The sequence below is a fragment of the Phodopus roborovskii genome, unplaced genomic scaffold (genome assembly GCF_943737965.1).
Source record: "Phodopus roborovskii unplaced genomic scaffold, PHOROB, whole genome shotgun sequence".
Taxonomy (NCBI): Eukaryota; Metazoa; Chordata; class Mammalia; order Rodentia; family Cricetidae; genus Phodopus; species Phodopus roborovskii.
This window is the reverse complement of record NW_026126599.1, coordinates 6,026,414-6,050,383: the sequence shown is the minus strand read 5'-3', so window position 1 is coordinate 6,050,383 and position 23,970 is coordinate 6,026,414. Positions and strand designations below refer to the sequence as shown.

At 42.4% G+C, this 23,970-nt stretch overlaps 1 protein-coding gene across 1 annotated transcript in view; it reads right to left on the bottom strand.

The window, feature by feature from the left end:
• LOC127237208 (radial spoke head 10 homolog B) overlaps window positions 1–23,970 on the bottom strand; it is a 36,537-nt gene that overhangs the window by 5,274 nt on the left and 7,293 nt on the right. Inside the window, exons 5-16 of the mRNA XM_051205319.1 lie at window positions 22,660–22,745; window positions 20,868–20,988; window positions 19,937–20,113; window positions 18,984–19,146; window positions 15,620–15,741; window positions 14,177–14,366; window positions 11,487–11,601; window positions 10,531–10,610; window positions 9,961–10,109; window positions 7,797–7,904; window positions 7,116–7,259; window positions 1,589–1,708 (exon numbers count right to left, since the gene is read on the bottom strand). Of these exons, the coding sequence (XP_051061276.1) occupies window positions 1,589–1,708; window positions 7,116–7,259; window positions 7,797–7,904; window positions 9,961–10,109; window positions 10,531–10,610; window positions 11,487–11,601; window positions 14,177–14,366; window positions 15,620–15,741; window positions 18,984–19,146; window positions 19,937–20,113; window positions 20,868–20,988; window positions 22,660–22,745 (1,575 nt within the window). The remainder of the gene's footprint in view (window positions 1–1,588; window positions 1,709–7,115; window positions 7,260–7,796; window positions 7,905–9,960; window positions 10,110–10,530; window positions 10,611–11,486; window positions 11,602–14,176; window positions 14,367–15,619; window positions 15,742–18,983; window positions 19,147–19,936; window positions 20,114–20,867; window positions 20,989–22,659; window positions 22,746–23,970) is intronic.

The following is a 23,970-nucleotide window of genomic DNA, read 5'->3' as shown; positions in this document are numbered from 1 at the left end:
CAGGACAAACTCCAAAGCAATACAGAGAAACCCTGTCTCAGAAAACCAAAAAGAAAAGAAAACAAAAACAAAAAAACCACAAAACAACAACAAAACAAACAAAAAAACCCCACAAAAAACAAACAAAATCAAAGGACCCAGGCTTGACTCCTAGCATACACATGGCAGCTCATAACCATCTATCATTCCAGTCCTATGATTCTAATGCCATATTCTGGCTTCTGTAGGCACCAAGCACATACAAACATATATGCAGTCAAAACATTCATATACATAAAATAAATTAAAATCTTTCAGTTTGGATAGGTGTGGTAGTACCTGCCCATATTCCCAGAATTTGGGAGGTAGAGACAGAAAGATCAAGACTTCACACCCATTCTTTTTACAGAGGCCACTCTGGGCCAAAACTTTTGGGGGTGGGGAATAAACACATATGCCCACCCCCACACAGTATATATGCTTGCTAGCATGGACTAGGTTTGAGTTCAACTGCCAGCACCACAAAATAAATTTTAAAAAGAACAACAACATATAAATAAGAAAAAGTGAAGTGTTTAAGACAACCAAACAACAAATCAATCTGTGTTATTAAAGGAATGAATAATGGTTCAGTTCCAGCACCTACTGGAAAGTTGTGTGTGTGTGCAAGTGTGTGTGTATGTGTGTGAAGATCAGAATGCAACTTGTAGGAATTTTTCTCCCCTTCCACCATGTGGGACCCATGGGCAACACAGGTAGTGGGGCTTGGCTGCAGTACTTTCCCTGCGGAACCCCCTGTTCCCACAGTTTTAATGGCCACACACATGTCTGTCTCCATTTGGAATTCACCTGCGTCCCCAGCTACCTGCTATTGTTATGTACATGTTTTACTAGGCACTTGAAGCATGTCTGTTAGCATGTCCATCAAGCTGTAACTTGTGCCTTCCAATCTCATCCCTGAAGATTCTGCTCTTCAACATTATACTAAATAGTAACTTTATATCTCCCAGGCACTCAAGCCAAAACTCCCAGACTCACCTTTGCCTTCTCTTTCACTCCAAAGCCCCTTGGTCCCTAGTCCTCCTGCCATCAGACCGCAATGCTTCCAAGAGCTTCGCAACCGGTTTGTCAACAGAGAAGCCAGAGTCTTCTAAAAGATGTGCTACTCCAATGGTTTCCCACCCCATCATACTCTGAATTAGCCATAGCCTTCACATACTCTTGCAGTATGGAAGAGTCTAGCTCACAATGACAGGTACAGATTCTAGAATCAAACAGCCTAGGCACAAGCCCCCATCTCCACTGCTTGCTGGTTATGTGACTGCAAGCAATGATGTACCCTTTCTGCTCCTAGAAGCACTAACAAGGCCTGAAGTTCATCTGAGACTTCTGAGTGAGTTGACCTCTAGGAAGTGCTGGGCACCTGGCAGGGCCTCGAGAATGAGGCCTGCTGCCATTCACTTGCTCCATGCCCCTCTCAACACCAGCCTGTGAGGTCAGTGGGAGATGGAATTACTCACATAGAAGGGTGCCCTTCACATAACGACCACAGGGTAGTCACTGATGCTATAACCGTGAGGTCAGGACATGGTAAACTGTAAATACTAACCTCTGATTTCCTGATTTTACTATCAGTCAAAACTCCTATCTTATCAGATGATGACTTGGTACTGCTCAAGTGGACATCAGAGTCATGGCTTGTGACTGCACTTGGGCTCCTGTGGAGGCTCTGAGGGAGGAGAAACATGTGAGTTTATTGTTTCCATGGACATGTGTATACAGCTGTATGAATGCACATACACGGGTGATCTTTTAGTGAGGTGTCACTGATGTACAAGCTCACTATGAACATGTATCCACACCTGGGAAACATCACCTCAGATAAGACAGTGAACACACTCATCACACCCAGCTTCCCTGACCTCCCCCTCCGCATTCCCAGGGGATGCTCTGCTTTCTACCACTACACTTGGCACACACTCTAATTTTATATAAATGCAATCATACATTATGCAATGTCTTCCTTTTGAGATAGAATCTCATGCCCAGGCTGATCTTGGACTCAATATGTAGCAGAGAAGGACCCTGAAGTTCTGATCCTCCTGCGTCCACCTCCTGAATGCTGGGCTTGCACTCATGCAGCACCATGCCTGATATATGAAGTGCTAGGGATGGAACTGGGGCTTCATGCATGCTGAATAAGCACGATGCCATCTGGGCAACATCCCCAGCTCAGACTTGCCTGTTTCATCTTTTTTTTTTTTTTTTATCAGTTTTTGCATGCTCTTTAAAGCTTCATCATAGCATAAATAGCCAATAGGACTTTTTCTTTTTACCTAGTTGACCACTTTATCACTATTAATTAAATGAGACTATGTTCCTGGTAATACCTTTTACCTTGGGTGACATTTTGGATATAAGGTGTCCCCAAAAGGATCATGTGTTGGAAGCTTGATCCCAGATGGCAGAACCAATGATTGAGAGGTAACAGGACAATGAAAGCTCAGATATAATCAGTTGGTCAATCTGCTGGTGGATTTGTAACTTGATGGCATAAATGGGGTGGTGGAAATTTAGGACCTGGGGCCTTGTTGAAGAAAGTGGAATGTTTCGTGGTGGGGGAAGAGTCGACTAACACACTCTGAAATATTTGGCTCAATGCTAACTGCTGTCAGTGTGGGACCCCAAGTTCTCTGCTTTCCCTTCTCACATCTACATTTACAGTTGGCTCACTGTGGCCATCTGGCAAGGCTGATGATGTGTGCCTCTGTCTGGGATGCAGCTCATTTGTGTTTGAGGTGATTAGCTATATACTATTCTGTTCTTGGTTTTCATTTCCTTTCCTTGCCTGCTTTTGTTTAGATTTATTCTCAAGTATGTGTGTATATGTCTGTGCATGTGTGTGCAGTGTCTATGAAACCAGGAGGAGGAACTGGATCCTCTGGAACTGGAGTTACAGGTGGCTGTGAGCTTCCTGTCATGGGCCTGAGAACCCAGGTCCTCTGCAAGACCAGCAAACACTCTTAACCTCTGGGTCAGCTCTTCATCCCCTGAACTATTTTTTTTAAACTCTGTTTTATCTCCTTTATTTTTATTTTACATTCATTGGTGTTTTTCCTGCATGCATGTCTGTGTGAGGGTGTCAGAAGCCCTGGAAATGGAGTTACAGACAGACATGAGCTGCCATGTGGGTGCTGGGAATTGAACTCAGGTCCTCTGGAGAATGCAGCCAGTGCTCTTAACCACTGATCAATCTCTCCAGCCACATATCCTTTTGGCTTTAACTACAGGTCATTAGTATTAGAGTGGTTTATAGTAGGGTTCTTTAACTTGGCAAATCTACCTTCAAGGGATATCATGCCACTTAAAGTGATAGGACTTTCATAATCATTACTTTTTATGTGTACATGTGAATGCCACATGTGGGTTCTAAGGATCAAAGAACTCAGGTCAACAGGCTTGGTGGCAAGTGCCTTTAACTGCTGAGCCATCTCAGTGGCCTGGTGTTAGAACTTTAAAACTCTATTCCCATCTCTTCTCTTCCAACCCTGAGGCTGTGCTTATCTTTTTCATGAGTATGGTTGTTGTCTCTTTGGACTATCAATCATCTTCTGAAGAGACGTTTGAAAACAAGAATCCACAGTTACTCTTTCCAGCATCCCTCTTTCCTTTCAACAGCCTCCTCTCCATCTGCTGGCAATCTCCTTTTTCTCCAAGAACACCCTTTAGTGTTTTTTGCTTTTGCTGGTCTGGTCATGAATTCTTTCAGCTTTTATACGTCTGAAAAGTCTTCCTTTCATTTTCACTTTGTTATTCCCTATTATCTTATTGTGGCAAAAATAAGCATAACTTATAACTTAACATTTTGATGAAGGAGGATGGAATGCAGTCAAAAGGACATGAGTCATGAAAGAGGAAATGAAGTTATTTTTCTTCTAGTTTCAACTCTGTCATAGTTCCTCCCTCCCCTTGCTGATGGATATGTGAATTCAACTTCCTGGGTAACCAAGTAGTAAGACCAATTTTTTCATCCTCTAAGAGTCTAGCCTGCCATTCCTTTGAGGCTGTGATTGTGAGACATGGCTTTTCTTTCTAGTCCTTTTGACCATCAGTCAATAGGAATCAGACATAACTAGTCCCTGAGTTTATTGGTTGCATTGGTCAACTCAGAAAAGTAATTTTAAACATTTGTTTTGGGAGAGAGGCTTTATAACCCGAAAACTTTCCTCCTTTTTTCTTCTGCTTAAAACAATATAAAATTATTTCCTTCTAGTGTTGCATAATATGTAAACTATATTGCTATACGTAAAATACAATATGGTTCTTCAAAAAAAAAAAAAAATCTTGTGCTGGATGCTGGTGGCACTCCCATCACTCGGAGGCAGAGGCAGGCAGATCTCTGTGAGTTTGAGACCAGCCTGGTCTACAGAGAGAGTTCCAGGACAGCCAGAGCTGTTACACAGAGAAACCCTGTCTTGGAGAAAAACAAAACAAAACAAACAAACAAACAAAAAAGAACACTTGCTGTTTGTTTTTTTAGACAGACTTATTATGTAGCCCTGGTTGTCCTGGAACTTGTTATATAATATAGACCAGGCTGACCTCAAAGTCATAAAGATAATCTACCTCTGACTTTAAAAAAAAACTCAATAAACAAAAACAAGTTCTCATGGTAGCTCAGAGTGGCCTTGAACTCACAGCTCAGGATTACCCTGCACCTGATCCTCCTGCCTCTACCTCTTAAGAAGACAAGTGTCACTATACCTACATAATAGTGTGTGTGTGTGTGTGTGTGTGTGTGTGTGTGTGTGTATTACTCAGATAGTAACGATCATGTCTTTATTGTTGTTGATTGTTCTGAAACTGGGTCTCACTATATAGCCCTGGTTGGCCTGGAACTCTCTATGTAGGCAAGGCTGGACTTGAACTCACAGAGATCCACATGCCACTGTGTCCCCCAGTGCTAGGATTATAGACACATGCCATTTCACTACAGGTATTTTTAAAATGACTATTTTAAATTCCTTGTCTTATAAGTCTGTCATCTCAACTTTCTCTAATGTCTCTGAGGGCTTCCCTTTCTTCTTTGAATGTGGTATAGTTTTCTTTGTATGCTCTGATTTTTTGTTGTTGTTGTTATTTAAAACAATATTTGAACCTAATAATGTGGTACCTCTGGATATCAGATTCTCTCTCTACCCCATAATTTGCTAGTGTCTTTTCTTTTTGAGACAAAGTCTCAATGTGTAGCCTTGGCTTACCTGGAACAGTTGGCCTCAAGTGGATAGATCCACCTGCCTTAGCTGCTGAGCCATCCCTCCAGCACTTCAGCTTCGTTTTTGAAAGGTTTTGTTTTTTACCCCCTGAATGTTGAATTCCATTTAGATGTGTTTGTTTTTGTTTTGTTTTGTTTTTTTGTTTTCAGACTGGTGACTGGGCCTTTTTAACACCTGGGCCTTTGTGGGCATTTCAGATCTAGTAGCCTTCTTCCCTTATGATACAGCTTCTCCACTCCAGCACTGGGAATGCACCTAAATAAGCCCTTATGAGTCCTACTCCATTTCTCTCTGGTGATCCTTTCCTTGGGTTTCTGTATCTTTTTACACGTGCACATATGCTGACAATACAAGGGTTGGAGATGTCTGCAGAGCTCTGGAGAAAATCACTCCATCTTGCCTCCCCCCAACCACTGTAGCTTATTAAGTTGCTGAATTGAGAGAAAAGACAGGTCTCTACTATATCTTAAGATGACCATCTCTGAGGGCCAGTTTCGTCCCAGGAAGGAACATCGATCAAGTTGGGATGGGTGAACTTCCAGTTTCCAGAAAGTGGGGAGGGAATTAGCTCCTGAGCTATAAAAACAGCACAGAAACTACATGTCATGATGCATTGAAAACTGGGCATGAAGGTGAACAGATGGTATCTATGGATGTCCTCAGTCTGGCATATTCACACCCACACCACTGAGCTGATGGGAACGACATCTGCTGTGGTTTAAGTGTCCGACAAGACTCATTTGTATGTTGTTAACTTAATTTGACTATAGTGCTTAGACATGGGTCTTCGGGAAATGGTTAAGGTTGGATAAAGTCACCAGAGTGACACCCTGCCAGCAAAGAGGACAAAATTAGATTCTAGTGCTTAAGTTTCCAGAACTATGGGCCACATTTCTGTTTTTAAACAGTTTCCTTCATTATTTTGTAAGGGAAACTTCTATGCCCTCCTCAAATTGTAGACAGATTCAAGGTGGACACTCACTTGTCTGGAGAAGAGCCCCAGACCCAGGTGGTGACCCTTAACTAGCTCCTTGATGTGTCTTGCTTTCTCCTCAACTGAAGGAGGAAGTGAGGTACTGAGAAGAACATGAACCCAGTTTCCTATAAGGAATCCATGGTATGTCCCCAGGGTTTGTGGTGAGAGCTATCTCTTGGATCAATTGTGAGAAATCTCCCCATATGAGCATCTCTGAAGAGTCTTTCAAGCTTGGTGTGGTGGTGAATACCTTTAATCCCACCATTGGTGGGATTAAAACAAACTACCGAAGGAACGACTCTCCTAGCTGTTGGGCTCAGAGGATCCCTAGAATGTCTCTTGTGGCTCCAAATGAATGTCTCAAATATCAGAAACCCTTCAAGTCCACTAACATGAAACCCCACTAAAAATCTGTTGTGTCTCAATGTGACCTAAGTCTCATTTCCTTATAAAGCACAGTCCTGGCTCTGCCAGGGTCTCACAGTGCCCAAGAGTGTCCATCCTGTGAGTAAGCTTCATGCTCAGTGGTCTGTTCAATATTGCTTGCATTCCCAGGAACTGATTCTTGGCATCTCTGCTCTCAGGTGGGCTTTCCACTCTACACTAGACAAAGCATCTCATGGTAGCTTGCCTCAGATTTTCTCAGCTGTCCGGCTGCTCTTCATACTGACCTTCATTGTGCTGTTTCCACTGCTGTGGTCAATACCAGGAAATACATTTTCCCTAACTTAAACAACAAAACCACACACTCCTTCCAACAGTGAAAGACAATGTACATGTTCTCAAGTCCTAAATTATCTCTTGGGAGTATATATAATAAAAGCCTGAGACGGTTTTCACGAGAGTCTAACCACCCCAGGTTGAAGTCATCCCTTGTCTATCACCTGGTTTAGTGCTGTATGAACACTGCCATATCGGTTTCCAGTAGCATCATCATATGGAATTTTTAAATAGGATCTGGTCATCTGGTCAAAAATGCAGCAGAGTGAGAAACATAAGAGAGCTTCGAAGAATTCCAGGAAAACCAGCTGCAACAGTAAGAAGCAAATGGAGGTCTCATTTATTCTGACACTCTAGAATGAACCAGAGATTGACTGATTTCTTACTCATTATTCCTTCTGTAGGTCTGCTACACATGTGTACAGCAACATGGGGAGGTATGCATGGGGAGGCCGGAGGGTGACACTGGTGTCTTTCTTTATTGCTCCCTACCTTGCTCTTTGACATAGGGCCTCTCACTGGCTTGGACTTCACCAATTCAGCCAGGCTGGCTAACCAGCAGGCCCCAAGGATCCTCCTGTCGCCACCTCCCCAGCACTAGTATCACAAGCATAAAACCACATCTGACCTTTTTATGTGGGTTCTGGGGATCAAATTGGGTCCTCATGCTTGCATAGCAAGCACTTTACCAACTGAGCCATCTCCCCAGGCCCTTTTGAATATTAATCTCTGGTTTTTGAAAAGGCAATGGTATATATATATATATATATGCATATCCCACTTTTTTGTATACACAAAGCATAAGAAACATGCAGCTTAAACTGGATCTGTGCCACTTTACAAACCTCAAGTTCAAAGTTGCTGTCAGTTCCATCATATACGAAAGGGTTATCGTCTGCTATCACAGTCATAAATTTGGTTGCAGTTAAGTCCTTATTTATCATCCTAAAGTCCTGCAAAAAGATAACACCAACCATAGATGCCTATAATTACACATGCGTATATATTTGAATGTCTATTACAGCAACATAACACCTTGAGAAAATGTATCAGAAGTCAATACTTAAAGACTGGTTATTTTGGAGCTATAGTCCCAGCCCTGGGGAAGCTGAGGTAGGAGGATTGCAAGTCTGAGGCCAGACTGGGGTAGAAAGACCCTTCTTTTGGTAAGAATCACTGGGTGGCTGGGGAGATGGCTCTGTAAGTAACATGCTTATTGTACAAGTGTGAGGACCCAAGTTCCATCCCCACTATCCATGTAAAAAGCTGGCACACAACAGCAGCAGACACCTATAGTCCCACTGCTAGAGAAATGGAAGAGGGTAGATTCCCTAGGGCTTGCTGGATGGCACCCACATTAAGTACACAAATCCCTTGTGACTCCAGCTCCCCAGGACCCCAGGTCTTCTGGCCTTCAAGGGCATGTGCACATGTGTGCACATACACACAGGCACACACACATATACATAAACTTAAAAATATTTTAATTAGTATAAAAAGAAATGATACAGAAAGTTATTATTGTACCATCTCTAGGGAAACAGTGGACATTAATTAGCCACTGAGGTATGACTACTGGGGGCTGCTAAGGCCACCAGTAAAGGTTTATGGAAAGCAGTGTGAGCCACTGATGAATCCCACCAATACTAAAAGGAAGCATAATGGGAAAGACTAGGAATCCCCTGTGGCCTTCAGAACACAAAACATCTGAATCTATTCAAGTCTGTTTGTAACTGCTACTTTTGTGGACTTTTGGGGAAGAGAGGGTGTTAACCCTGACTGTGAGGATTTGGTCAGTCAAAACCAGTGTGCCCAATCTCTGTTTCTTCAGTAGTAAATGAGCATAAGGAAAGAAGAGAACAAAAGCTGTGTAATATTTCACCCCAAAGCATATACTTTTAAACGCATTTCCCTGCATTTATACAATAGTTTTTTTGTCACCACACACACACACACATACACACACACAAACACACACACACACACATTCTTAAATATTCTTTCACTAATATTTGACTATTTCTAACTTGTTATTTGTATTCCCACAAGTACAAATTTAAAATATTATGGAACAAAGCTAGCAACCAGTTTGAGAACATTGTATTCAGATCATGTCAACTGTTTTTCAAACTAATGACTTTTTTTTTTTGAGACAGGATCTTACTATGTAGCATAGGCTGACCTTGAACTCCTGATCCTCCTGCCTCAGCCTCCCAGGTGCTAGGTTTATAGGAACTTAACACCATTCCTGACTTCCAAATTAATATATTTTAAAATTACTGTTTACTGAGCAACAATTTTATTTGTTTTGTAGTGCTAGGAACTGAACACAGGGCTTGTGTGCCATAGGCAAGTGTTCTATGGACAAGGTACAGTCCAGTTATGACCAGCTAAAAATGTTTGAAATTTTTATATTTATTTTCTATATATGAGTATTTTTCCTGCATGTATGTATGTGCACCATATTCATGTCTAATGCCCCCCAAGGAGGAGGTCAAGAGAAGGCATCAGATCCCATGGAACTGGAGTTACAGATGATTGTGAGCTGCCATGTTGGTGCTGAGAACTGAAATCAGGTCCTCTGCAAAAGCAGCAAGTGCTCGATGTCACTGAGCCATCTTTCCAGCTCTAGTGTTGTATTTTTAATGATATTTAGGGCTGAAAAGATGCCGGAGGGGGTAAATGCACTTGCCACCAACTTTGACAACACACACACATACCCCAAGTCAACAATAAATACAAACATATTATACAAATTTTTTAAGTGCTATTTATCTCTTCTCCTCAATGGCTACATGTACATAAGAAGATGTTGCAGGGCTCAGACTGTGCCCGTGTCTCTTGCTATCACAGATTGTTTCCTGTGAAAGACTTGTAAGTATTTGGTGGCCATGAAAGGTCACCCCAGATCTTCACCTCCTTAATTATGTAGCATTGATTTATTTGAATTAAAATCGAAGTGCCTATCAACATAAAGGCAGTATCAATACTAAGAGTTATTAAGCTTACTTTCAGCATCCAGAGGAAATATCTCATCTTCATTGTTAGCTCATAGGGTGGGGCTTCATTTTGTCTGCAGTAGGTTGTATAAATCTCCCAGCACTTATCAATATAATTCATTGAGTAGAGTGTCCTCTGTTGCTCACTGAATAAATGACCTAAAATTACAACATTCAGAAGTAATTACAGGGCTGGAGAGATGAGTCGGTGGGGAAAAACAAGGCTCTATTGTACAAACATAAGGATTGGAGTTCAGATCCCCAGCACACTAAAATCATTTTGGGCATAGTAACCTGCCTGTAACCCTAGAGGCAGATGGGATTCCTGGGGCAAGCTGGCTAGCTAGCCTAGCCAAATCAATGACTTAAGGGTTCAGTGAGAGACTGCCTCATTAATAAAGTGAAGATCAATGGAAGAAGATACCTGATGTCAACCTCTGGCTTACATGCACACACACCCACCCACCTGCACAATACTTGTCTAAACACATGTAAACATATAAATACACACATATGCAAAGATTATTATAGAACTATTTTTTAAAGATAGTAAATATAATCCTGTTATGTTTGTGTTTACCTTTTACCTGGCAGGCATGTGGATGAATGTTCTCAGTCATCAGTTTTGTAAAACACAAAAAGAGTGATGGGCTTCTGTTCCTATGATGAAAAAATGCCGTAATTATTCCAGGAGGTGGAGCTTAACTTCCCTCTTCTGAAGTGTGGACTAGACTTGACAAGTGGTTTCAAACAAATAGAAAGGCAAACAGAGTAAGTTTATACTAGGGGAGTCTACAGAGCACTAGTAATAAGCCAGCCATATTGAAGTTATGTGCTGCCCATACCATTTTGTGAGAAGAGTACTTCTAGCTGGGGAGATGGCTCAACTGGGAAAGTACTTGCTATGCAAGCCCAAGGACCTGGAACTCACACAGAGCTGGTGTGGGAGCATGTGTCTGAAATTCCAGAGCTCTCCAGACAGAGCTGGATTCCTGGAGCTGCAGATACAAGAGGTTGTGAGCTGCCACTGGGTGCTGAGAACTGAACTCAGATCCTCTGGAAGAGCTTGGAGCACTTTTAACCCTTGAGTCATCTCTCCAGCCTGAATCTTCTGCTCCCCCTGTCTCCGCCTCCTGAATTCTGGAATTACAGGCTTGTGCATGTAATTACATGTCTGTTCTATGAGGTACTGTGGATAGAACCCATGGCCTCTGCATGCTAGACAAGCAATCTACCAACTGAAACACACTCCAGCCCTTAAAATGCATTTTAAAAAGTCATTAAGAAAGAGTGTTCCAACCCATGAAGGCAGAACTGATTGTAACTACAGAGTAAAGCTCTATGGGATATTTACAGAACTGAAGCAAACCAAATGGGGGTTCTCAAGTTTTCATCTAGTACCCGGGCACTGTGGTTGGACTCTAGAAAAGCTTTGTTTCTTTCTAGTCATTCACGTGGAGTGTGTGAAAACACCATAGTCATTGTTGAAAAGAGGGTCTGCAGGGCCCCTTGCAGGGACACAGAAGTGGCACTTACTGGAATTCTTTGTGATGGATGTGGTAAGCCAACTGCAGGAGGTAATTCAGGAATGTTCTTAAGAGTATAGTTCTGAATGGAGAGTGGATTTCTTCAATTGGTATGCCATTATAGACTGAAAGAAAAGCATTGGCAAGATCAGTTACTACACAGAAGAGCTCCAGTTACATTAAAAGACATTTACAAGATTATCTTGATCCCATGGTGTGTGTATGTGTGTGTGTGTTACAGAGTCTAACTATGTATCTTAGGTTGGCCTAGAACTCAAAATTCTTCTGCCTTAGCCTCCAAAATACTGGGATTACAGATCCCAGTATTACACCATTGCCCCCACTTCTAAATGGAATGTAAGTATGTTTTTAATCATTAAGTTTGAAGAAAACAGGTATTTTCTCCAATTTAAGCCAAGATTATTTTTAATTGTGTGTATGTGGTGGTATGTGCATTTGAGTTCAAGTGCCTGGCAATGCCAGAAGAGAGGGTTGGATCCCCTTGAAGCTAGAGTTCCAGGCAGTTGTGAGCTATCTGATGTAGATGTTGAGAATAAAGTTGGGTCTTCTGCAATAGCGGATGCCCCTAACCACTGACCTATTTCTCTAGCCCATTTCTCTAATATTTTATTTTTCAAGTAGATAAATTTGAGACTTTCAGTCCTTACTCCTGGAACTCACCTGAAGGGAATAAAACCTTCAAGGTTGTTAATGGCGTAGGTCTTCTAATTTGAAATCCAGGGTAATCCTAAGTTTCCCTAGTGATTTTTTATAGTTTTGAGTCTTCCCTGATCCCCCTTGCTTCTGACATAACAGTTTAGTAGTCACTACACACACACACACACACACACACACACACACACTAGAAGGGGTGAGGTGAACTTTCCTGTGAGAGTCCAACAGTAAATGCTTGAGGCTTTGCGGTTCAGATGGACTCTTGTCATAACTATTGAGCTCCATGATGCAGGGCAAAAGCAGCCACAGGCAACCCACACACAGAGCCTGGCTGTGCTCCAGGAAAGCTAGACTTACAAGCACAAATTGGGGCTGGATTCAGACAAGGACCATACTATGGACCTCTGCTTGAGTGGTATTTGATCACTGCTCAAACTGCCTGCATTTACACTGTAAGCACCTAGGCAGGTCATTCATTGACTATGTGAGTCCCTTCTTACCTTTGTTTTCTCTCTGTTAGCATTGGACATGTCTGTACATGTGTGTGTGGGGGGGAATTCATGTACTTAGTATGTCAATGTGCACATCTATGCATGCATAGGCCCACTGAGGCCATACCAGGACATCAAATATCTTCCTCTATTGCTCTTTACCTTGAAGTCTCAGTGAAGTCTTTCACTGAGAACTTGGCTAGCAAATTCTCAGAATCTATGTGCCCACCAATGCTGGCTTACAGGCACATGAAACTATGACTGGCTTTTTTGTATGGGTGCTGCAAGCACTCTTACACACTGAGTGCAGGGAATAAAATATGACAGTCCATTTTCAACATGCAAGTGCCTCAGTTAGTCTTACAAGTTACAGGTAAGCAGGATGTACCTGGCCCCTGCTTGCCTAGGCTTCCTGGCCACCCCCAACTCAAGAAGAAGTTTATCTTAGGGGGTTAAAATCATAGGCAACTTGCTTATGTGACTAGGTCCATGCATATACTAGCAAGCTGTTGGGGGAAGGGGAAGGCCAGCAGGAAAATCCTTGTGGTATGTGGACATAAAAGGAGAAGGGAAGAAAGTATATCCTGTGAAGAAAAAATAAACTTAGGTGATGTCCTGGTAAGAATATGTACCCCTGAACACTCAGCTAATGAGGAGCTGGAGAAGGAATCTGCATACAGGATAAATTGTTTTCTTTATTTGACCCGTCTGCGCTTGCATGCCAGACACCTGTTCTTTTTAAATTGTTTGATAAACTGGGCAAAGTGACACAGGCTTTAATCCCAACACCCAGGAGGTATAGGCAAGTAGATCTCTGTGAATTTGAGCCAGCCTAGAGCAAGTTCTAGGACAGCTGGGGCTGTTACACAGAGAAACCCTGTCTTACAAAACCAAAACAAATTGGTAATTTCATACATACATATGTGTTTGCTCAAACACACCCCCAATTCCCTCCTCTCCTATAACCCCCTCACCTTTCCTTACCAACTTCGTGTGCTCCTTTTTAAAACCACTGATCCACTTATTGCTGCCTCTATGTGAGTGGGTGTAGGACCAGCTACTTGAATATAGTTAGCTTATCAGGGACCACACCCTTGAACAAAGCTGACTCTCCCTTTCCCAGCAGCTTCAATTGCTAATGCCTCTTCAGCTGGGGCAAGACTTTGTGAGTCCCTCTCCATCCATGTTGGGATTTGGGCTGGCTTGATTTGTGTTCAGGTCTTGTCACGTAGTCATAGCTGTGAGTTTGTATGAGCAATGGTCCTATCATGCCTGGCAGATGCTTTTTCACTGCAGATGTTCACCTCCTCTAGCTCTGGACTGTCTGTTCCCTCTTTTATAATGATTCCTAAAGCCAGATACCATTCTTGCAAGACTGTCATTAAAAGATTCGTGTCCACTGTATTCTTTTGTCTCTATGTCTATTTGTTTGGGTTTGGTCAGAGGCATTATTGCTGAGTCATCTCTCAACATTTCTTTTAGCTTGTTTCCAGGTAGCAATAACCAAGAGAGGAAGAGAAGCTGGGACACTCACCACTTAGTACCCTGTCCATATCTGCAAGAGTTATATTGTGGTGATGAAACCTACAGTCTTTCAGAAATCTCCAGAAGTGAAGCTTTGTCATCAGAAAGGTGTTATCCAGAGAGTGGTCACACCCAAGGCCGCTGTAGAAGCAGTAGATCCTTCTTAACTCCGTGATGTTCCTTAGGACCGCATATTCTACCTGAAAAGAAGGCAGCAAGTGTAGCCTAATTGTGCCACATTAGAACAAAACTAAGGGTCTGGAGAGATGGCTCAGTGGTTAAGAGTGCTTGGTCCTCTTGTAGAGGACCTGAGCTCAGTTCCTAGCACCCACATTGACTGGGATTATGGATATGTGCCATCATGCACATTGGGTTTCTTTTTTCTTGCTTACATTTTTAATTTTTTGTGTGTATAGGTGTTTTTTTGTTTGTTGTTTTTGGTTTTTCAAGACAGGGTTTCTCTGTTTTGCTTTGGAGCCTGTCCTGGCTGGCCTCACACTCACAGAAATCCACCTGCCTCTGCCTCCCAAGGGCTGGGATTAAAGGCATGCACCACCAACACCCCAGCTTGTGTACAGGTGTTTTGCTTGTACACATGCCAGTGCACCCTATTCATGCAGTTCTTGTGGAGTCTAGAAGAGGGTATTGTAGCCTTTGTAACTGGAGTTACAGATGGTATTATTAGCTACCATGTAGGTGTTGGGAATTGAACCTGTGGCCTTTGGAAGAGCAGCACTCTTAATCACTGAGCATAGCAGGCTTTTTTCTTCTTCTGCCTCTTTTATTTTTAAGATTTATTTATTTTATTTTATAGGTATAAGTGTTTTGCCCACATGTACATTTGTGTACTTCATGTGTGACTAGTGCAAAGACATAGTAGGATCCCCTGGAATTGAGTTATAGATGGTTACAAGCCACTATGTTGGTGCTAGGAATCAAAGCCAGGTTTTCTTCAAGAGTGACATATGCTCTTTTTTTTGGGGGGGGGTGTGTTCCAAGACAGTTTCTCTGTGTTACAACTCTAGGTGTCTTAAAACTTACTCTGTAGACCAGGCTGGCATCAAACTCAAGAGATCCACCCACCTCTGCCTCCTAAGTTCTGGGACTAAAGGCATGCACCACCACCATCCGTCTGTGACAAATGCTTTTATTTAACAGAGCCATCTCTCCAGCCCCACAGTGGGTCTCTTGACTCCTAGGGAGTCCAGGATTTTCTGACTGCTAGAAGTCCCTCTGAGTCCATCTTCCACTAATGGGAAGTGATCACAGCCTTGAGCTTCAGTTGCTCTGAGCCCAGACAATGCCACTGAGCCTTGCTCTCCAGGCTACCTTTCTCTCACAGAGCCTGCTCACTGCAGGGCTGAGATGGTCTAGATAGAGAATCCCCCAGGCACATGGAAGACAAAAACAGTGCCAAAATATAAGTGTATAATGATGATAAAGGGGGCTTTACCTGCTTCTTTTCTTCTTCTTGGCTTTCCTCAGGGTACATGTCCAGCAATAAATTTAAGTCCAGCTCAATACTTGATCCTAACACAGAGTTGCTTTCACTGCCATCCAACTTTCGTAGAGTCTCTAATGAATGAAGCAAATATGGGAAATGATTCTGAAAGCAATGGTAAATTCCTTCTAATGTGGGTTGGAAAGATGGTTCAGCAGTTAAGGGAGCTTGCTGCTCTTCCAGAGGACCCAAGTTTAGTTTCTAGCAACCATGACAGGCAATTCAGAACTGTCTATAAATCCAGCTCTAGGGGATTCAGCACTTTCTTCTGGTCTCTGAGGGCAACCACAGACATGTACATGTATATAAATACAAATAAATCTTTAAAAGAAATCCTTTTGATGTTACATCAGAACGGTTGTCTATCAAAATGTGATAGAAGAGTATTCAACAACCAGGCATTGTGGCACAGGCTTATATATCAGCGGCAGAGGACGCCAAGACAGGAGGATTACATTCAAGACCAGCCTGTGCTACAGATCAATTTTATTTATTTATTTATTTATTTTTTATTTTACATGTCAATCCCAGTTCCCCCTCCCTCCCTTTTACCCTCTCTGCCCTCTCACCTGCACTCTAACTACCCTCCCCTCCCATCCCCCCCACCCCAGTTCCGTATGTAGTGCAATGCCATCCAGGTGGGGTCATGTAAATCTGTCAAGTCATTCGAAGTAGGGACTAGGGCTTCTCTCCTGTCTCTAGCCCTCCATGGGGGATGTGTCCACAAGGTCCTTTTGTGCACCAGGAATATATCCTAGTTCCATTGTCTGAGGTCCCTTAGACTGCTCAGTCCTTCTAGCTGAGACCCATATTCAGGGGGGCCTGAGTCAGTCCCATGCTGGATTCCCAGCTATCAGTCTGGGGGCCTGTTAACTTCTCCTTGTTTAGGTCAGCTGTCTCTATGTGTTTCTGCAACCTGGTCTTGTCTCTCCCTCTGCATCTGGATTCTAGTTCGACTCAGTGTTTAGTTATGGGTGTTTACTTCTGTTTCCAACAGGTACTAGATGAGGACTGCATGATGGTGGCTAAGTTGTTGATCTCACTATCTGGGAAGGGCATTTATGGTAGCCTTTCCACGGTTGCTCAAATTGTTAGTTGGTGGCAGTCTTGTAGGTCTCTAGACCTTTCTTTAGGTTCAGTTTTCTCTTAAAACCAATAATGGCTTCCTCTTTTATGTTCGTTCTCTCTCTCACACACACACATTCTTTCTCTTCTGTCTTCTATTCCTACCCTGACTCAATCTTCCTAGTCACATATGCTTTCCTCTCCTCCCCTTCTCTTTCTCCTACTTCTCTCTCCATTCCTATGTGCTCTGGGGGACTTGTCCCTTCTCCCTTCTGTGAGGGACTTTATATGAATCTTTTAGAATACACCTTGTATCCTAGTTCCTCTGGTGGTGTGAATTATAGGCTGGTGATCCTTTGCTCTAGGTCTAACATCCATATATGAGCGAGTACATACCATGTTCCTCTTTTTGTGACTGGGTTACCTCATTCAGGATGGTTTCTTCAAGTGCCATCCACTTGCCTATGAATTTCAAGATTCCATTATTTTTTTCTGCAGACTAGTATTCCATTGTGTAGACGTGCCACATCTTCTTTATCCATTCTTCAGTTGAGGGGCATCTATGTTGCTTCCAGGTTCTTTCTATTACAAATAATGCTGCTATGAACATAGTTGAGCACATGTCTTTGCTGCATGGATGTGGATCATTTGGGTATATGCCTAAGAGGGGGATTGCAGAGTCCTGTGGTAAACTAATTCCCATTTTCCTGAGCAACCGCCATACTGATCTCCAAAATGGCTGTACGAGTTTGCACTCCCACCGGCAGTGGAGGAGTGTTCCCCTTTCTCCACATCCTCTCCAGCATAAGCTGTCATTGGTGTTTCTCCACACACCTATGAACACCTGATTTTCGACAAAACAGCTAAACGAATACAATGGGGGGAGGAAAGCATCTTCAATAAATGGTGCTGGCACAACTGGATGAGGGTGTGTAGAAGACTGCAGATAGACCCATAGACCCACGTCTGTCGCCATGCACAAAACTCAAGTCCAAATGGATCAAAGACCTCAACATCAATCCAGCCACACTGAACCTCTTAGAAGAGAAAGTAGAAGAGTAGAAGAGAACATAACTCCAGAAGCACAGACACTGAGATCAACAATTAATAAATGGGACCTCCTCAAACTTAGAAGCTTCTGTAAGGCAAAGGACACAGTGGACAAGACCAAACAGCAGCCCACAGACTGGGAAAAGATTTTCACCAATCCTATATCCGACAAAGGCTGATCTCCAAAATATACAAAGAACTCAAGAAACTAGTCAACAAAACACCAAATAACCCTATTAAAAAATGGGATACAGAACTGAAGAAAGAATTCTCAATAGAGGAAATCAAAAAGGCTGAAAGACACTTAAGAAAGTGCTCAACATCCTTAGCTATCAGGGAAATGCAAATCAAAACAACTTTGAGATACCATCTTACTCCTGCCAGAATGGCTACAGATCAATTTTAAGGTCAGCCTGGACCTTAATTTTCAAAATTAAAAACTAAGGGCCACTGTGATGGTTTAGTAAATAAAGGTGCTTGATCTATGTTTGATCCCTGGGACTCCATGGTTAAAGGATAAATGGACTTCCCCAAGTTGTCCTTTGACCATCACATGCACAGGCACAAACAACAAATAAAAACATTTTTAAATTAAAAATTCAAAAGGAGGGCTTAGAAACAGTTTAGTGGCAGAGCATTAACAGTTCCCATAGTAATGGAAGAAAACAAACCACTAGTCAATAGTTGAACATTAGCCTAGCTAATGTAGCTCAGTTGAAAGAGTGTTTGATTAACACACATGAAGTCCTGGGTACCACCTCCAGCACTATATAAAGCTGGGCACAGTGGTGCACTCCTGTAATCCTAGCACTTGGGAAGTAGAGGATGGAGGATCAGGAGTTCAAGATTATTCTTCGATAGTCAATGAGTTCAAGGTCAGTCTGCCTAAACAAACAAAACAAACAAGCATAACATTGAAGGAAATTTCTATTTTCTGAAACAGCAAGTATATTTTCATGAGAAAAGACTATACATAAAATATTAATTTGTAGGGCTGGGCATAGTGGTGTACCTCTTTAGTTCCAGCATTGAGGCAGAGGCAGGTGGATCTCTGTGAGTTCAAGGCCAGTCTGGACTACAAAAGTGAGTTTCAGGACAGCCAGGACTTGTTAACACAGAGAAATCCTGTCTCAAAAAACCAAAATAAATAAATAATAAAAATAAAAGATAATAATTTACTTTCACCCACCAGGCTCCCTACCAGCACTGACAGAAGATCCCCGAGGCTGCCGGCTCCTTTGGGAGACATCTGACCGACGGTCCAGGCTGCGAGTATAATCAATTTCAGCTTCAAGGAACTGTGCAATGTGGTCATTGGAAAACAGACCTTCATACACACGTCCATTCTTGAAAGTTATTCTGCCCTGGAGGTAGGAACACAACACTGGATGGTTCAGGAGGAATATCACTCAGGGTTCAACAGTGGAGTTTTCAAGGGTTTGGAGCTTTTTGTTTTGAAGATATGTACTTAGACCACAAAAGAATCGCCCTCCATCAGGTTTCACATAACACCTCCTCCTTCTCCCCTCCTCTTCCTGTTTTCCCAATCTCTCCCCAAGTTTAATCTCCTCCAGGCCACAGAAAGGACTTTATTAAACGTTCTATGGCCAGCAGAGGATCCATCGCAATAGGTACTGCCCTACTATCTGTCAACCCCAGGATGGTAAGTACTGATTTTTGAGGTGGACAAACTACCCAATTCAGCTCTGTGAAATGAGAGGCATTTGTAGAGAGCTCTGGGAAATGAGTTGCTTTTCCTTTTCTTAGTGGGGTGTGCAATGGGAAGCCTGGAGTCACAGTACTATCTTGTAATCACTAGAAAGGGGCAACACAAGAGTAAAGCTGTCATATGGGTAGATAGGAAAGAATGATGACATCTCTGAGTTAATAGTGCAAGCCAGCCCCAAAGCTCACCTTCTATTATATATAAAAGTTAATTTAAGCTAGGCTGTAACTTGCAACCAGAACCCTCATTAGCTTGTATATACATATAACAAAAGCTGATTAAATAATTTCTAAATATCTAGGAAATAGGTAATAGATTATAAATAGCTCCAAATGCATGTAATCATTAACTAAAATAGTTATCTTTACAAAATGAAATGCAACTTACCAGATACACAACTTTCACCATATTTCACCAGCTATACTCACCCTGCCATGCTTTTTGTTGGAAACCCATTCTCCCTCATACATTGCTCCACTGGCATAGTAAAACTTTCCATGTCCATGACGGAATCCATTTACAAATGCTCCTATGTATTCATTTCTCAATGGATACTGAGAGTTGTGGATCCTCTTTAGGAACCATGTGTGTGTTCCAAAGCCATTCTGAAAAGAAAACACCTGTCAGCATAAATCTTCAGAATGCTTCCCTTTTTACCTAAACTCAAATTATGACAAAGACACTGATAATTTGAAGGGGCAGAGTACATGAATCTAGAACCAGCCTCAGCTCAGCTGATGATCAGCTGTTTTTTGACTTATAGCAAATGATTTGAGTCCTTTATGTTCTCCAAGTATAAAATAGAAATGGCCTCTATCTTGTAGGTTGGATCAAAGATGTGTAAGGCCATTACAGAACACTAAATAATAAAACAGAGATTAAAAAGTGTGGCTGAGACTAGTAAATTGTAACTTTGGGTTGTGTTTTAGTTTCTTTTCTGATGGAGAAGGGCTGGTTGGCAGGGTTGGCAGCGTGGGGTTACAGTCCCTCTCTTCAGGGAAGCCACACTGGCAGGAGCTTGAGACAGCTAATCCCACTGCATCCATAGTCATGGCAGACAACAATGATGCATACTAAGCTAGCTTTCTCCAGTTAATACAGTGCAGAATCCCTCTCCCAAGGAATGGTTCCCTCCCTCATCAATTAATCAAAATAACGTATCCTAGGCTGTCCCAGAGGTCCACCTCACAGGTGATTCTAGACTCTATGAGTTGACAGTTAACACTAACCATTATGGGTTTCTTAGATTTGTAGTGCTTAAATGCCAGATACCACATGGTATTATTCTGAATAGCTTGGATGCACAATTAGCACTGCTCCTACTTCAGGCCGTGACCCATGTAATGGACAGGTGCTTACCTGAATCCCCTTCTCCCAGTGGCCAGTGTATTCCTCATTTGTTGTCAGCCATCTCATTCTGCCTTCCCCATGGCGCATGTTGTTTTCCCACTGGCCTTCATATATGTTTCCTGATTTGTAGCTGGGACCAAAGAAAGGAATGATGAACAATTGGTTAGCTCATACAGACATTTGCCTCTAACGCCCTTAACTCACCCCAGAACACTTCTCAGAAAGTCCAACCCAGGACCTAGGACACTGTTTCCAGTATTGAAAATGGGTAGCACATGGTTGGCCAAAAATACTTATATTAGGGAGTGAAATACTTCCCTTTATTAAACCTCTTCATTATTCAATAAATGGGTAAGAGTGAGGTTTTAGATCTTTTAGAAACAATTCCTATTGTGTAATGGTTACTTAACATTTTACCACTAAATACTCTATATTGATGGGCATGTATGTGGTATGTGCACATGTGTATTTAGAGGCCCAAGGCTGACACCAGGAGTATTTCCTCTGCTGCTCTTCAGCTTTATTTTTTGAGACAGGATCTCTCACTGAACCAGCAGCTCATCAATTGTCTGTATTAAGCTTTAAGGATCACCCTGTTTCTGTTCCCCTGTGCTGAGGTTATAGGCACATGCTGCTATATCCAGCTTTTTTTTTTTTTTTAGATTTATTTATTTATTTATTTTATGTATGAGTGTTCTATCTGCATGTATGACTTTATGCCAGAAGAGGACATCAGATTCCACTATAGATAGTTGTGAGCTACCATGTGGTTGCTGGGAATTGAACTCAGGGCCCCTGGAAGAGCAGTTAGTGCTCTTGACTGCTGTGCCATCTCCCCAGCCCCCTCCCCTGCCTATTTTTGAGACAGGGTTTCTCTGTGTAGCACTAACTGTCCTGGAACTCCCTCTATAGACCAGATTGGCCTCAAACTCACACAGACCCACCTGTCTCTGCCTCCTGAATGCTTGGATTAAAGGCATGTGCCATAACTGCTCAGTTATTCCTAGTTGTTTACATGGATGCTGGGTATTTGTCAGATACCCATGCTTTGCTGTCAGGACCATTACTGACTGATCACCTCCCTGCCCAGTGGTTAAGAGCACTTGCTGCTTCTCCACAGAACCAGAGTTCCATTTCCCAGTATTCATGTTAGACAGTTCACAACCACCTGTGATTCCAGCTCAAGGGGACCATTCTTCTGGGTTCAAAGGCACTGATACATATATGTACACACATATATACATAAATAAAAATAAATCTTAAAAAAGCCTATCATCCTGCTGGTTATGGAGGCATAGGTCTATAATCCCAGTACTTGGAAGGCAGAGAAAGGAGACTCTGGAGTTTAAGGTCAGCAAGACCTTGTATATAATGAGCAAATGGGGCTGGGGCTGTAGCCCAGTAGTAGGGTGCTTGCTGAGTATGTGGCAGGCCCTTGGGTACAATCCCTAGCACTGCCAAAACTAAAGTAATAACAGCAAATGACTATCAGTTAAATCTAAGATCAAACAAAAATACTGCTGTTCCTCAGAAACCATTCAGGAATGTGATCTGTGATGAATACAGAGGACAGAGGAAGGTAGTTTCTATTTAATAACCAACTGAAACATATCATCAGACACTTAGTATGTTTTTATGAATTTCCTGTAGAATGCTTTCATTACGAAAATTCCACCATACTTGGACAGAAAATGTGTTCTCCACCATTTCTGCACCTCATCTTTAGCCCAAGTGAGAATGAACTGAGCCTCTGGAAGCTTTTCACCCACAACCCAAATGTGGAGGGAAGGGTCACACGTACCATCTTATCCCCCATCCCTTTTTGATGTTGTATACCCAGTCTCCCTCGTACCAAGAGGTTCCCTCTTGATTGTAATAGATGGAACCCTAAAACAAACAATATTAGGAGAAATCAAGCCTCGCAATGTAAATCCTCTTGTAAGCATAAAGATCAAACATACAAATCTAAGAGCTATAAACTATGAAGGAGTCAGTGTTATAATTACCAAGACTCATAACCCATGATGCTTTGGTTTTGCAGACCAAGTAGGCTGGGGAAATGTCTCAGTGGGTAAAAGTGCTTCCTCTGCAAGCATGAGGATCTGAGCTCAGATCCCAGAATTTACATAAAATGGCTGGACACATGGTGTAAGCATCTGTCAACCCAGCATTCCTGCTAGGAAATGGGAAGTGAAGACAGGAACCTCTGGGAGCACTGGCTAGCTAGCATGCTGTACACAGCAGTGAATAACAGAAAGATAAGGACATGCACCCAAGGTTGTCCTTTGACTGTCACGTGCACCATAACTACATACACAAACACACAGGAAGAAAAGGGTAAAGTATGTGATATCCATATCACAAGTCAGCAATTCCTTGTGTGAGTCAGACTTTTTGTTTTCAGGTGAGAACTATCTTGCAGAAACAACTTAAGGAAGGATTATTTATTTTGGTTTGGGGTTTCAGAGACTTCAGCCCATCAGCCTCAGTTTTGTTAGTTAGGGGTCAGTGGTGAGGTGGAGGATCATGGCAATAGATCATTTGGCAGAAGCTGCTCACCTGTGACAGACAGCGAGTACAAAGGAGTAGGAAGGGACTGGAGACAAGCTAGTTGCCAGATGACCAGCTCCCAGTGAGCTGCTTTCTCCAGCTAGGTCTCACCTCCCATCAGGGCCACCCAACCTTGTAACATTGAAACTTGATGTTGCTATCTATAAGTATGCTGGGCTTTATTCATGGTATCCAGGAATGCACAGGGCCGATGGCTCACAGGTTGACCATGCCTGTTTTCCAGAAACTTCCAATAAGGACCATCATTGAGGCCAAGATCCCCACAAATGAGTCTGTGAGGAACATTTCCTAGTCACACCAACACATGTCTTAATAATAACATGTCCTAAGAAGGCATAGAACAGATAAACAAGTCCCACCTTCAGTTAGGCATAGTGGCTCATACTTGTAATTCCCACGCTTGAGCAGTGAGGTGGAAAGATCACCCCTAGTTGGAGAATAGTCTGGGCAACATTCTAAGTTTCTGGACAGCCTGGGCTGCAGGGTAAGAACCTGTCTCAAAACAAACAAAGGTATGGTGGGGTTGCTTTGTTTTCTTTTG